The 15126-nt window shown below is 46.0% G+C and overlaps 1 protein-coding gene across 8 annotated transcripts in view; it reads left to right on the forward strand.

The window, feature by feature from the left end:
• The window catches only part of EEF1D (eukaryotic translation elongation factor 1 delta), a 31317-nt gene extending 22417 nt beyond the window's left edge, over positions 1–8900 (forward strand). For 5 of the 8 annotated variants that reach the window (XM_043971498.1, XM_043971451.1, XM_043971471.1 and 2 more), the window contains 5 exons: positions 5917–6016; positions 6140–6240; positions 7187–7423; positions 7983–8177; positions 8806–8900. In XM_043971498.1, coding sequence (XP_043827433.1) covers positions 5917–6016; positions 6140–6240; positions 7187–7423; positions 7983–8177; positions 8806–8844 — 672 coding nt within the window. In that variant the 3' untranslated portion in view covers positions 8845–8900. Of the gene's footprint in view, positions 1–4595; positions 4653–5916; positions 6017–6139; positions 6241–7186; positions 7424–7982; positions 8178–8805 lie in introns of all 8 variants that reach the window. The other 3 variants (XM_043971445.1, XM_043971461.1, XM_043971489.1) reach the window with 1 other exon arrangement.
• Positions 8901–15126: the final 6226 nt, after the last annotated feature.

Genomic DNA, 15126 nt, shown 5'->3' on the forward strand with positions numbered 1-15126 from the left:
CAGTGGAACAGAGTTAGGAGTTAAGAGAAAGTGGTATGGGCTAGTGGGGTAATTCAGGATTGGGGTTTGGAAAGGAATGCAACAGAAAAGGGAGCAGAGGAACTCAAGGATATAAGGTGGTGTGAAGTTGAACGGGTTAATGTCAAATCAAGATTTTCAAGGGAGAAGAATAAGGTCAGAGCATGGGTGAGAAATAGGAAAAAGAGAGACTGAGGCTCAGGAAGTTTGAGTAAGGACAGAGAATATGTATAAAAAAGGAGTGAGGGGCAGCTAGGTGGCACAGTGGATAAAGCACCGGCCCTGGATTCAGGAGTACCTGAGTTCAAATCCGGCCTCAGACACTTGTCACTAGCTGTGTGACCCTGGGCAAGTCACTTAACCCCCATTGCCCGGCCAAAAAAGAGTTTAAAAAAAAAAAGGAGTGAGGCCAAGGGACAGCTGAAAGGGTAGGGAGGCATTAGGATCACAGGAGTTTCAGGGTTAGGGATTGTGGAAGGGAAGGGAATAGAAGGAACATGCATTAAGTACCTACTATGTGCTAGGCACTGTTTTAAGCACTATACAAGCATTATCTCATTTGATCCTCACAGCAACTCTGCAAAGGTAGGCAGATGGCAGACAGAATCTAAGAGACTAGCCCATGGGTCACCCAGGTAGTATATGAGAACTCATTGAATTTTCCTGGCTCTGCCACCTAACTACTTCAATCCTTGTGTGTATTGACAATCCCTGTCTGTGGTTGAAGTGAATAAAGGGGTAAGATGTGAGGTCTGAGGAACTGGGAGACAAAATTTCACAGCATGTAAATTGAAATATATAAGGGCAGTGGAGAAGAAGATGATAAGCCAGGTCCTGGGCTTCTTTGAGAAAGAAGAAAGCATTAAAAAGAGAATGTTGGGGAGGTGGGGAAGGAGAATGCCTGGGGGCTAAAGTAGAGAATGGTGGTCAGAATCTGACCAGTTCTATAAACTCACTGTGGATTATGGAGCATTCCCCTCACATTCCAACCTAATCACTGACTATCTAATTTCTTCCCTCCCCCAACTAAAGGAACAATAAAAAATTGTAAACAGGTGCAAATAGCATTCCAATAACCTCAAATAAGATTAACTCAATTCAGCACACAGTCCACTCCCAGTCAGCAAAAAAATTTTCTTTAGCCACCCATGCTGGGGTGCTGGTTCTCCTCTGGTGCCTCAAGTCCCTTTCTTGCCCATTTACTGTGGGTGTTCTTCAAGACATTGCCCAACAAACACTGAAATGTACCTTCTATGAAAAATCAACAAATATTGCAAAAGGGAAAAAAAGCATTAAGTGCTTAGTGTGTCTCCATCCACAGCACTAAATCCACTGTGCCTTGTAGCTGCCTCTTAGTAAAAATCAAATTTCTTCTAGTCTCCCAGACATGTAACTTCTGAGTCACCTCTATCTTCCCCTTCCTCACTCTCACATTCAAATAGTTGCCAAGCCCATCAACTCTTGGCTATGTCCCCTTTTTATCCCCCCCCCCTTAGTTCAAGTAATTTGTCACCTCTCCCCTGAAATGCAGTAACCCCATATTTTCCTCTTCTATCAGAAGCTTTCAGCAGTTCCCCACTGGCTGTAGAGTTAAATCCTCACTTTTTGTGTGTGTGTGTGTGAGGCAACTGGGGTTAAGTGACTTGCCCAGAGTCACACAGCTAGTAAGTGTTAAGTGTCTGAGGCCAGATTTGAACTGAGGTCCTTCTGAATCCAGGGCCGGTGCTCTATCCACTGTGCCACCTAGCTGCCCCGAAATCCTCACTCTTAAGTCTGTCATTCAGCAGCCCTCCTCAGTGTGGCCCTTGCCACAGTCATTGAATCCTGTAATTTCAGAATAATTCTCTAGTTGACCTGAGCAGGAACCCACTGTCCAGCATTCACTTTTAAATTAGAATTCTTAACAAGTATCCATCTAGTCGCTGCTTAACAACTTTAAGACCTCCACCCTGAGTCAGTCCATTCCACTTTTGGAAAGCCCTGATTTTCTCTTAATTTTTTCCCCTAAATTTGTTAACATTTTCCTGAACCTGGTTCTTCCATTTGGAACCTAACAGAATAATTCTGATTGATGTAGAATTTACCTGTCAGGGCTCTGTTTCCTACTCCTCCCTTTCTATGCTCCAGTCAGACAAGCCAGCTTTTGGTTCGTCTTACTTTGCTGCCTCCTCACTGTCATTTGTGTCCTTCCCTTTGGGTGGAACACTCTCCCTGTCTGCACCTCAGAAAGGGCCTGGAGAGGCAGCATGGCTGAGCGGATGATATATATATATATATACACACACACACACACACACACACACACACACAGGACTTTGGACAGAGGAGGTTCAGGTCACTGAGCCTCCCCCAGCCTTGGCTTCCTCATCTGCAAAATAGCAATACTTAGAACACCTGCCTTCCCAGGATTACTGTGAGACTCAAAAGGAAATAATCTGTATAAAAGTAAGACTCAAATCCTACCTCTCCTTTTGAGCTTGTTGTTCTATATAAATGTGATGGTAATGCTATAAAAATATCTAACTACATATATGTGTATATACAGGTAGTAATTTCAGGCCTGCATAGAAATGATACACAGGTTACAGTAACCAGAGAAGAAACACAAAATAATAAAAGAACGCAAACACATTCTCACATATGCATGGCCACAGCAACAGAGCATCTGCTCCAGAGTTAGCCTAGGAGTCAGGATGATATGGGTTCAGACTTTGCCTCTGTCACATTCCAGATCACTGGCTGTGAATCAGTCATTTAACCTCTCAGTGCCTAAGGTGGCTCTTTAAGAGCACCGGCCCTGGATTCAGGAGTACCTGAGTTCAAATCCAGCCTCAGACACTTGACACTTAATAGCTGTGTGACCTTGGTCAAGTCACTTAACCCCAATTGCCTCACCAAAAAACCCAAAAAACAAAACCAAAAAAGAATAGGTTACAGATGTAGTTGCTGATCTGCACCAGTGAAATTGCACTCAAGTGAAGGTACTGTGACAGAGTGCTATGCCATCCTTGGAGTTAGAAGATCTTTTTAATTACATCCTTTGGGTGTGGTTTTCATAGTAAAAAAAAAAAAAAACCTTAGTGTTGTGTTCTATCACAGCTGTCCCTGTGATTCAGCCATATTTGCAGTGTTTGGCCAGTCTCACTCATCATCCATCGCCAATGATGGCAGCCTATATTTAGGGAGAAATTGCTCTTAGAGATGGTAATTTATGAATAGAACTGAATTCATACATTAAAGGTTTTTTGGGGGGGTTTTGGTGAGGCAATTGGGGTTAAGTGACTTGCCCAGGGTCACACAGCTAGTAAGTGTTAAGTGTCTGAGGCCGGATTTGAACTCAGATCCTCCTGAATCCAGGGCCAGTGCTCTATCTACTGTGCCACCTAGCTGCCCCCATTGAAGGTATTTCTGAGGCCGTCAGATGGTGGGGACAGTTTAAATGTAATTAGCTATAACTAAGTTTTATTTGCTCTCCATATATATTCAAAAATTATTTCCTTTTTAAGAGTGCTTAATAAGAGTTTCAGGAGAAAGATCATTGTAGGCTTTGGGGTTATGGAGGGATTCATGGAGGACTTTTAGAGCCCAGCTTTTTAAACTGTCGCATAACTGAATGTGGGGATCACAAAAAATTTGGCAACAGTAAAAACTATGTATGCCGATTTTTTTATACACATACCCAGGGTTGCATAAAAATTTGGGGCACAAAGGGGTCACGAGTGGAAAAAGTTTAAGAAGCCCTGCTCTAGAGCAGATGGAAGGCATTTCTAGTGAACTTGAACGTGGTGTCCAGAGAGGAACAGGAGCCCAGTCTGTCTGCAGCAGAGGAGGGAGTATGTTGGAAGGAAGGGGAGATGAGGCTGGCTTCCATCAGTGGGCCTACCTCCCCTTCCCTGGACACAGTCACAGCAGTGTTGGTTGGGTTGAAGCAAAAGAGTTTAAACTTTACCCTAGAGGCAATGGAAAACCATTGAAGATTTCCGAGTAATGATGTGGGCCAGTGTAAGGGGGAGACTAGTAAGGTTGCTCCTTGAGGCTTTCCTTACAGAGGAGAGGGGAGTGATCTCCATGAATAAAAGGGACAGAGCAGATATTAGGTATTCTCTGGTGTCCAATCATGGATTCCTTTGTCATACACTGCCCAACCCTCATTCTTCACTTGCTGTATATATCTTAGAAGAATGGCCAAGGAAGAGCCAGACTCCCATGGTCTCATGTAGTTAGCTACCAGAGAAGAGAAAGCAGCCAAACAGACAGGAGAAGAAAGGAATGTTTGGGGACGGGGAGGCAAGGTTGGATGGGATTCCCAGGACACTGGAGCCCCTGCCTCTGAATTCGGCATGTGTATGTGTGCATTGACTCCCCTAGGGAGTCAAAAGCCTGATGTGGCTGCTCTAAGCAGCTGTAGGCCTGTGGCTCCAAGGATGTGTGATTGGGCAGGCTTGTCTGAGTCTCTTCCCCCACCCTTCCCTTGCTTTTCTTGATATTCCTCTGTGTGAGCTTGTCTCAGCAACCTCTGCTTTGCTTTCTTCCCTGCACCTCTCATCCTTGAATCTTTTTCCCCTCCCACTTTCCAGCTCAAGATGGTGCTGCAAAGTCCCCCTGAGGCCCTGAGCCAGGCCGACCCTGGTCCTGTAAGTCATTTCTGGGGAGGGAAGGGAAAGGGCTGCTCACCCTCAAGGTTCGTAGCTCTGGGAGAACCCAAGCCAAGGCTACTGTGGCCCCAGAATTCCCCTGGATGGTTGCGTAACCTGGTACCCATACCCCTTAAGGGGCAGGTGCTTTCCTGATCATGTGCCTCCCAAGTTGGTCAGAGTTCAAATCCTCAAATTCTTTGCTTCATATTCTGTGACTTTTGTATCTGTCAGCTTGCTTTAAAAAGAAAAGGGAAGCCAGGTTCCCTAACTTTCTCTGATCTGGGGCTTGGTACAAAGCATCACGGTGCAAAGCAAGGTTCCCTTTTGTGTTTTTCTTCCTCCTATATCTGTCTTATCACCCAGATGGAGCTTATATTTTCTGTTCTGGGCCAAGGACTGACTAGTCGCATCACTAAAACTTTGTATGAGGAGACCATAGTTGTGAGGTGGTTTCCTGACACTCTTCAGCCAGGTCACATGCCATGAGCTATGGGAAGAAGCCAGAGATCTGTGTGATTAATTCCATTGCTGGAAAACTCAGGTCCCCTTTGCTCCCAGCCCCAGATCATAGATGGTCCTGTCTCTACCTGTCCATTTTGTTAAAAGATGGGCCAGCAATAGCGGACTCCCTCCTGAGGCTGGAGTTTCTATTCCTTCCTTCCTGTCCTCCACTTCCCCAATTCCTGCAGCCTTCCTCCTTTGGCAGTTAACTGCATGCTGGGCCTGGAGTAGAGCTTGTTTGTATTGTGCTGGGCTGACGCTTCTGCTGTGCCAGGGGCCTGGACTGGCCAGGCAGTGCATGTCCCTTTCATTTTAAGGCAGAGATGGCAGACAAGTTGTGGGCGGCTAGAGGAACAGAACCTGGTGTTCACCCTCCCACTCCCCTTTCATATCCCCTTTTATATATTGGAGAGAAAAGACCTACCTGTAGAGGATTGGGTTGGGGTTGGGGTTGGGTTTTTGTTTGGGGTTTTTGCAGGGAGGGAGTGGCAGGGTGGGAAAAGGAAAGGGGTTTGTGGAAGAGAATATGTGAGCTAAGTTCTCAGTGAACGAGCAAAAGACTAAAATGAATGACTACCCCTGTCATGATCCTCTGCCCCATAGAATCATCATCTCCTTTCATCACATCGTTCCTTTCTCCCCTTTATGGATTGGGGTCCCTATACTGACTCAGTCTCTTTCCCACTCCCCCTGCTTCTCTGTGGCTCCAGAAGACTTTCAGCCCAACAACTTAGGGCCCCCTCCCTGTTTCTCGTTACAGAGCACAAACACCAGCTCTTCCAGTGGCCCCAGTGGGGACCATAGTGAGCTGGTCACCAGAATTTCCAACCTAGAGGCAGAGAACCGGAGCCTTCGGAGTGGTGAGTGAACACTGCCCAGGAGCTGTGGGTAAAGCCTGGGTCATGCCCTCTGCTCCTGTCCTGCTGGAGCAGCATTGCCTGGGGATGCCCTCACCCAGTAACTCCCTCTTCTTCTTTCTACAGTGATTCAGGACCTACAGGCCACCATCTCCAGGCTTGAAACCCGGCTGTGCACCCTGGAGAAATGCTCTCCCTCCTACCGCCCTCTGGCTCCTCAGACTCAGGTGAAGGTTTACCTCTTATAACTGGAAGCTAGGCTTGATGTGACCTACATTGGCCTCTTGTGCATGTAGTACGGGTATAATATGCAAGTGCACATACACACTCCCTCTTCTCCCAGGTCTTAGAATAGTGCCTCTTAGCCATGTACATAGGAGTATGGACATTGGGTTTGCCAGCCAGCCACACTTTTTAGCCATGTTTTACATAAGTACACATGACACAGGTAGACACAAATAAATATAAAGACACAAGCACATGTTAAGATAGAAAATTTTTCTCTCCAAACCAGAATCAGAACCTAATATAAATAGGCATGGTCTAGTGTGTAAATCTACATCCATAGTGTCTGAACACATTCTTGTCTCCTCTCTACCCCATTTCCTCCACCCACCCCCCGAAGATCATAAGAGCCTTATTATTGCCCCCAGTCTCCTCTTCCTCACATCTGTCCTTTACACAGCTGCACAGGTGATGTGCCCATATCATCCCCTCCCTCAGCCTGGCATTCAAGACCCCTCGAACCACTAGTTTTGTGTCCCACTTCTTCCTTTCATACTTTTCAGCAGTTGGCTCTGTGTATTTTCCTGGGACTTTTCCTTTCTGCCCCAAGCGTACTGCCTCCATTTTCACCTTCACCTTCTCTCTCTCTCCATGTGAGACTTGGCTCAAATGCTTTCTGAAGCACTTCTTGACATCCTCTATGTTGTTAAGTGTTCTTTGAAGCAACTCTTATCACCTTGAATATATGTTGCATTGAATTGAATTGTGCAAAGATAGCAGGTGACTGAGAAGGGGAAGTAAGATCAGGTGCAAGAAGGAGCCACCAGCTGAAAAAATAGACTTAGATGATCCTTGTAGGTCATTAACAGCCCAGGAATGTTTGGGTTTGTCCCTCAGGGCTCAGCCACATTTCTGACCTTCTGTCTGGTTCCCCCTTTCCCTGGGCAGTATGTGTCCCCTATGCAGATGAGGGAGCCATTCACAGCCACAGCCACTAAGAAGGCGGCCACCCCAGCAGAGGACGATGAGGAAGATGACGATATTGACCTGTTTGGTAGTGATGATGAGGAAGAAGACAAGGAAGCAGCCCGGCTTCGGGAGGAACGCCTTCGGCAATATGCAGAGAAGAAGGCAAAGAAGCCAGGACTGATTGCAAAGTCTTCTATCCTCCTAGATGTCAAGCCTGTGAGTGGGGGCTGGGACTGGGTTAAAGAAGGGGTTGGAACAAAAGTACTTGCTTGGACTCTGGCACTTTCACATTATGTTCTGTAAATCGTTCCCTCGGTGGGAAGGGAAAGAGCTAGGATGCAATTCTTGCACCAGAAAATCTGATTCTCAGCCCTAGCTCCACCACAAAATGGCTGCATGTCCCTGGGCAAGTCACATCTGTTCTTTGGACCTTGTTTTTCACTGTAAATTGTAGAAAAATGACAGTTCTCCTCAGTTGGTGTGAGGCTAAAATGAGAGCGTGGATTCAAAGTGTAAAGGAAAAAGATTATTTTGTGGGAGTTGGTGTGGGTGGAGCTATGGGGAGTCTGCTTTTATAAGGATGCATTGAAACCCACCTACTTTGGCAAAACCAGTTTTTTGGACAATATCCTTTTTGTCTCTAAAGTTTTGGTCTTACAATTTGGCACATCTGTGACATGAATACTAATTTAGAGGTAGGGGTATAACATAAAGGTCTGGTACCCTAGCCAGGCCTATAGGGGCCCAGCTAACCCTTTCCCTGATTTCTCCCAAGTGGGATGACGAAACAGACATGGCAAAGTTGGAGGAGTGTGTCCGCTCTATACAGCTGGATGGACTGGTCTGGGGAGGCTCCAAGCTGGTGCCTGTGGGTTATGGCATTCGGAAGCTGCAGATCCAGTGTGTGGTAGAAGATGACAAGGTGGGCACAGACATCCTAGAGGAGGAGATCACCAAGTTCGAAGATTATGTAAGTTCCTAGGGGACTGCCTATGGCCTCTGGGCATATGGTGTGTGTGTGTGTGTGTCCATGGAAAAGGCACTGGACTTGGAGGGCTGTATTTGGAGACATGGTAACTTAAGTTCAAATCCCAGCTCTGCCATTTACTCCCTGTATGACACTGGGTCTTTTAACCTCTTTGGGCCTCACTCTCCTCATCTGTAAAATGAGGGGTTTGGACTATATGTCTGTCCTCTTAGGTACTCTCCAACTTTAGATTCATGAGCCTGCATCCAGTAGTCTTATTTAGAGGCAGGCTTGGGCAGGAAGAGTTTCCTCTTGTTAGTCTTGTCTTATGGACCTGCCTTGGGAATCAGGGGCCCCTGTCCTAGTGCCAGTTCTCCCACATACTTTGAGCAACTCATTTCCATGAATTTTGCCTCAGTTTCCCAATGTATAATATGAAGTGATTGGACTTAAAAGCCAACTAAGGATTGATTTATAAGACCTTGCTCTGAATTGGCTTGGTAATTGGGTGGATTTCCCTAAGTGTGAAGGATAAAAGGATGGTGGATAAGGAGGATGAATGGGAGTACAAGATTGCAAGCAGTTCATTGGTCATCATTCTAATCTGCTCCATCTATCCTCCCATTTGCAGGTGCAGAGTGTTGACATCGCTGCTTTCAACAAGATCTAAAAGGCCCCTGAATGTGTGTGAATCTGTAACCAAAATAAAGGCTGAGATTTGAGGTGCTTGGGCCTGTTCTGGACTGGGCTCTGTAGGGTGTTAGGGGTGGGAAGGGCAACCTCTGAGAAAGATAGAACAGGCAGGGAAAATAGTTGAAGAGATGCTTCAACTGGATTTGGGATGGTAGTGTGGGGCCTCTATTGCGGCTAGTCGTCTGAGCCATTGAGCAGACACCAGGCTTCTCCACCCCATTGGGGCCCAGCAATCCTGGAAGGTCAGGGGCTGTAGGATATGGATCCTTAAAAGTGAATAAATGTAGAAAAATAGCCAAAGGAACTGCTGCCTCCTTCACTTCAAATATGGTGAGTTTCCCAAGGGCTCAGGAATTGAGGAGCCTGGAAGCTAGTGGGGAACCTGGGCCCCTGAACACTTGGGACCTGGCAGCAGGGAGCCCTTCTGGGAGGCTGATCGAATGAAGAAATGGCCCAGTTGGAGGGTGCAGTCAGTCTAACCTACATTTCAATGTAATAGGTTTTCCTTTTGATTTTATATATTTTATTATGTATTTAAAAATATTATTTTGAGAAGAGGTGGGGGCAGGTCCATGACACAAAGAAGATCCCCTGGTCTAGTAGAATAATAAGAGTCTGAGTTGGAAGGTTCCCTTCCCTTTCCCTTCTTCCTCCCGTAGACTCGTTTCCACTCTTGAGTATTCCTGATGCTTATCCCTGACCATACCCCTTCCTTTGATACTCTTTTTCTCATCACACTCTCCTGGCTCTCCTCATACCTATCAAACTGCTCCTTTCCTGGATCCTCCTCCAGATCATCCCCTTTAACTACAGATACCCCACAGGATTCTGTCTTGGGCCCTCATTTCTTCTTCTATATGACTTCACTTTGTGATTTCATCAGCTCCCATGGATTTCATTACCCATCTCTGCTAATGATTCTCAAGTCTATCTCTCCTGCCCCAGTCTCCATGCTGACCTACAATCCCACATTCAACCTGCCTTCCACATGTCTCAGACTGGATGTCCAGTAGACATCTTTTTTTTTTTTTTAATGAGGCAATTGGGGTTAAGTGACTTGCCCAGGGTCACACAGCTAGTAAGTGTTAAGTGTCTGAGGCCGGATTTGAACCCAGGTCCTCCTGACTCCAGGGCCGGTGCTCTATCCACTGCGCCATCTAGCTATCTGCCCCTCCAGTAGACACCTTAAACTCAGTATATCCAAAACAGAATCATCTTTCCCTTAGACCCTCTTCACCCTCACCTCCTGCCCCACCGCCACCTTCCTATTGCTGTCCAGGGCATCAGTATCCTTTCAGTCTCTCAGACTCAGAACCTAAGATTCATCCTGGACTCCTTTCCGTCTCTCACCACCCCCAGCCCCCCACGAGCCAAGGCTTGTTGATTTCACTCTGGCAAGATCTCTTGAATATGCCCCCTTCCTTCCTGGCACTGCCACCCTCCCTGGTGCAGGCCCTCCTCATCCACCTACCTGGACTGTCACAGGAGGCCCTGTTTGGAGTCCTGTAAGGGCCCACAATGACTTGTGAGTTTTCTGCTGCTTTTAATGTAAGAGGCGCAGGTGTGAAAACACAACCCTGCCAGCTGATCAGCAGGGCTTCACCTGATCTCCCTGCTCCTCACCATATTCTGCTTTACTTGACACCTCATCCCCCATCCCCCTCTCTTGCAATAGATTGGGGGGCACATGGAGAAGAGATGAGGTATAAGTGCTGATCTTTGATCTTTCTGGGGAGCAGAAGTGAGGTCATTGTTTTTCCTCTCAGTGGAGATGCTGGATTCTTTGTCTCCAATTGCTCCCTGCTTCACCAAGGAGAAGAACCCTCAGGTTTTTCCCTGAGGAGTGAAAAGTACATTGGGACCAGAGGAAACAGAAGAAAACAAAGGGCTGGAGGAAGACGAGTTCCTGAGCTTAATTCTACCCTCCAGGAGTTTTGACCTGGGCTGGTCATGGATGGCATCGAGAGCCTGCCACCTCTGGCCCTAGGCAATGAGAGTCTACATGAATGCAGTAGAAATCATAGATTCAGACACCAGCTTTTCCCTGTGATCTCTGCCTGTCAGATGCACAATCTTCACATGTATGGAAGAGAGGGGATGGGCCAGAGAGACCCTTTAAATACTAGCTAGCATGCACATAGTGCTTTAAGTTTTGCAAAACATTTTACAGATGCCTTGTTTTATGCTTGTATTAACCCTAACCCATTTTACCTATGAAGAAACAGGCCAAAATTAAAATACTTGTACAGATTCACATAGCTTGTAAGTACTGGGGTGGGTCTTAACTCAGGTTTTCCTCACTCTAGCTGCAGAATTTTATCCCTGTGTACAGTGGTACCTGCTTCTGGAAACAGCAGGAGCCTGGGGTTCACTCTCCCCACAACCTGAAGGAGGCAACAAGGGGAACTGTCCATTCTATATTTAGGAGTCTAGAACAGGGCTGCTTCTTTTTTTCTTTTTTGTTTTTAATTCTTTTGTGAGGCAATTGGGGTTAAATGACTTGCCCGGGGTCACACAGCTAGTAAGTTTCAAGTGTCTGAGGACAGATTTGAACTCAGGTCCTCCTGACTCTAGGGCTGGTGCTCTATCAACTGTGCCACCTAGCAGCTCCATAAAACAGGGCTTCATAAGCTTTCTCCCTTTTTGCCTGAGAAATTTTTACGCAACCCTGCATATTATAGCTAGGTATACATAATTTTTTACTGTTGCCAAATTTGTTTTGACCCACAGTTTAAGAAGCTTTGGTCTAGAACATACCCTGAGCCTGGGTGTCCTGTTCTAAGGTCCCTTCTCTCAGACTTTGAGGAAAAGTTGAAGAGTTCAACCTCTAGCAGTTCAGCAGTTCCCTATTCCCTCAACAATCCAGTCCCTTCCTGCTGTGTTAAGTCCAGTCATCACTGAGGGGAAGGGTCCCTGTGCAGGGCACAGGGCACCCTCTGCTAGCCCTTTCCACTAGGTCTTCAGCATAAGGGCCCTAGGAAAGAACACTTTTAGTCACTTTTGCCTATTCTTGTCCGGGATCTGATAGCCAGTCCATGGTAGAACCAGTACTTTAACCCATTGTACCACCCCTTGAGTAGCTATCCTTCCTTAAATGCCTGCTATATGTACAAAGTCAAGAAATCTCTTCGTTAAAGGCTGGAATTTTGGGGTCCCTTCTAGCCACAACCACACCGATTAAGTCAGGAGACCTGAGGTCTAATTCCCCTTTTTTTGCCAACCACTTAATATCTGTGTGACCTAGGACAAGACTATCTGGGCATCTGTGTTTGCATAGGTAAAAGGAGAGGGTTCAATTGATCCTCTGGTGGTGAGCCCCCTCTTAGCTCTAAAGGAAATCACTGGCGGTTGCATGGACTATTTGGGGAGGTTTTGTTTTATATCCCAAGAGCCTTGAACCTGGTAGACATTTAATAAATGTTGGTTGAATTTAATGTTAAGATTAAAGTAGTTAGTTATTCATTGTTAATACAGCCACAGTTAAACAGTAAAGGATCAAACTCAGGATCAGGAAGAACTGGTAGGTTCAAGGCCTGCCTCTGACATAAATGAGCCAAACAATCACGAACAAGTCTTGGTGTCCCAAATCCTCTCCCCCCACCCCCACCCCCTGGCAACTTCTAGAACCAAGTTTGAGAAGAGTTACTGTTCTTCATTGTTGAGACAATATCGGGCAAGAACAAAACCAAAAGCGCGTATGACCTCCCCTTCCCCATCGAACTCTAGGAGCTGTTGGGGAAGGATGGGTGGAAGGGGGTGGCACTGCACCCATATGAGCATTTAAGGGTTGTGGAGGTGGTTTTGAGAAAAATGAGTCAGCCCCAATTAACATCCAGGAGTCTTGTAATTTTCTCCTATTGGAGAAACTGAGCCAGGAAGAGAGGGATTTTCAGGGGATTTTGAACCTTAGAGGTCATCTTGTGTAACTTCTGTTTACAGGGAAGGAAGCAAGAGGCCTACAGATGGGCCTGCTTGCCACCTCACTGTCAGATGATCATGGACTGGCACTCCAGCCTGTTGCCAGCACGCCATCCACTGTCCCAGAGATGCCTATGGGCAGTAGGACAGAAAAGGATGATTTGGGGGCTTTTCTAGCTATTTGTCCCTATGTCTGGAAGGCTCTCCCCAAGTCAGTACAACACACATTTGTTTAGTGCCTACTGTATACAAAGCACCTGGGATAAAAAGACAAGTCCCAGATCTCAAGGAGCTTACAAATTCATTGGGGGTTGAGGGGGAGGGATGGGATACAACATGAAAATAAGTCTCCACACATGATCTGAGCAGTGAGAAAGGCCTAACAACTATGGGAATCCAAAAAGGTTTCCAGTATGTGTGACACATGAATAGCCTTCAAGGGACCTAGGGATTCTAAGAGCCAGAAGTGAGGGAGGTGGGCATTGCAGGCATGAGGGATACACAAGAAATGGAGCATTGACTTGGAACAAACTAGACCTTTGTTGCGATGGCAGTACAGAATGCAATGGAAAAGGAGCCTGGAGTCAAGATTGTGAAGAGCTTTCAGTGCCAATCCAAGGAGTTTGCTTCTTGGGTTCCTTGGGCAGTTAGGTGGTGTAGTGGATAAAGCACCAGCCCTGGATTCAGGAGGACCTGAGTTCAAAACTGGCTTCAGACATGACATTTAACTAGCTGTGTGACCCTGGGCAAGTCATTTAACCTTCATTACCCTCCCCCCCCCAAAAAAATAAGGGGTTCCTCACCTGGGGTCTATCAGCTTTTAAAATGCATCTTGATAACTCGACCTAATTGGCTTCCTTTGTAATCATGTATTTTATGTATTTAAAAACCTGATTGTGAGGATTCCAGAGGCTTCACCACACTTGGAAAAGTATCTGTGATCCCCAAAAGGTTAAGATCTCTATCTTAGGGTCAAGAAGCTAAATATGAAAAGGTCAGACGTGCTTTAGGAGAATCATTTTGGCAGCTATGTCTAGGATGGATTAGAGACACACTGGAAGCTCAAACCAATTCGGAGATTGAAGTGAGCTAGGTTGGTGCCATGTGAGTGAAGAGAAGGGGACAAATATGAGATATTAGGGTGGGCTTGAAAAGATCTGAGAGGATGGACTGAGCTTTTGAACCTGGCTTACTGGAAGGATGCGGTTCCTTCAACAAAAAGGGAAGTTTGGAGGAATGATGGGCTGAAAGGGCATGGAGAGATGACTAGTTTTGGACATGGTAAGTTTGGTATTGTGGTGGAGCTGGAACTCAGTAGAGAGATAAACTATATGTTGTCTTGTTAGTCCTCTTTACAGACATGATCATGAGCCCCTTAGGTCTTGATTTGATTGTGTGAAGAGAATGGAGAGAAAGAAGAGCCCAAGACAGAACCTCGGGAAAACCAACCATAACAACCAGTTTGCATGGAAGAGACAGATAACCTGGTAAAAGGCTGAGTGGGAGCAGATAAGAGGTGACGTAGGAGATAGCAATGTCCAAAAACCCAGAGATTATGCAGAAAGAGGCAGTAGTAACCGTGTCAGATGTTGCAAGGAGGTTAAGGATGAAGAAAAAAAAAACGATAAACGTTAGTAGTTAAGAAAGCTCTGTAAACTTGCTGAGAGCGGTGTTAGCTGAGTGATGAGGTGGGAAGTGAAAGGGAGGTGGGAGGAAGTTGAAGTAATGAGTATAGACAACTTTTTTCTAGGAGTCTGGCTGTGAAAGGAAGAAAGGACAATTGCTTGAGGGGATGATAGGTTTAAAGGGTTTTTTAAAAAATTATTATTATTTATTTGGTTTTTTTGCTTTGTTTGGTTTGGTTTTTTTGGTGAGGCAATTGGGGTTAACTGACTTGCCCAGGGTCACACAGCCAGTGTTACGTGTCTGAGGTCAGATTTGAACTCAGGTCCTCCTGAATCCAGGGCCGGTGCTTTATCCACTGCGCCACCTAGCTGCCCCTAAAGGGGTTTTTTAAGGATGTAGGCATCAGGGAGAGAACTAGTAGATAGAGGCTGAAAATTAAGGATGGAGGAGGAGAGATTCCTTCAAAGAGATAAGCTTCAGGAGAGGGAGCAGAAGTAGAATGGTTTGCTTTGGCATCGAGTCACGTCTAAGTCACAAACTGGAGCAAAGGAGAGAACGGGATGATTTTGAGGGGTTTTGAAACAGACTCGAAAACAATTGAAGCTCGTGAATGATACCTTATATTTTCTCAATAAAATTGGAGGTGAGAACTCTGGTCGATCTTGGTAGAGTAGTAATGAAACGTGTAGCCTACCTCTGCTAAAAGATGGAAAAA

The sequence above is a fragment of the Dromiciops gliroides genome, chromosome 1, assembly GCF_019393635.1.
Source record: "Dromiciops gliroides isolate mDroGli1 chromosome 1, mDroGli1.pri, whole genome shotgun sequence".
In the NCBI taxonomy this organism is placed as follows: domain Eukaryota; kingdom Metazoa; phylum Chordata; class Mammalia; order Microbiotheria; family Microbiotheriidae; genus Dromiciops; species Dromiciops gliroides.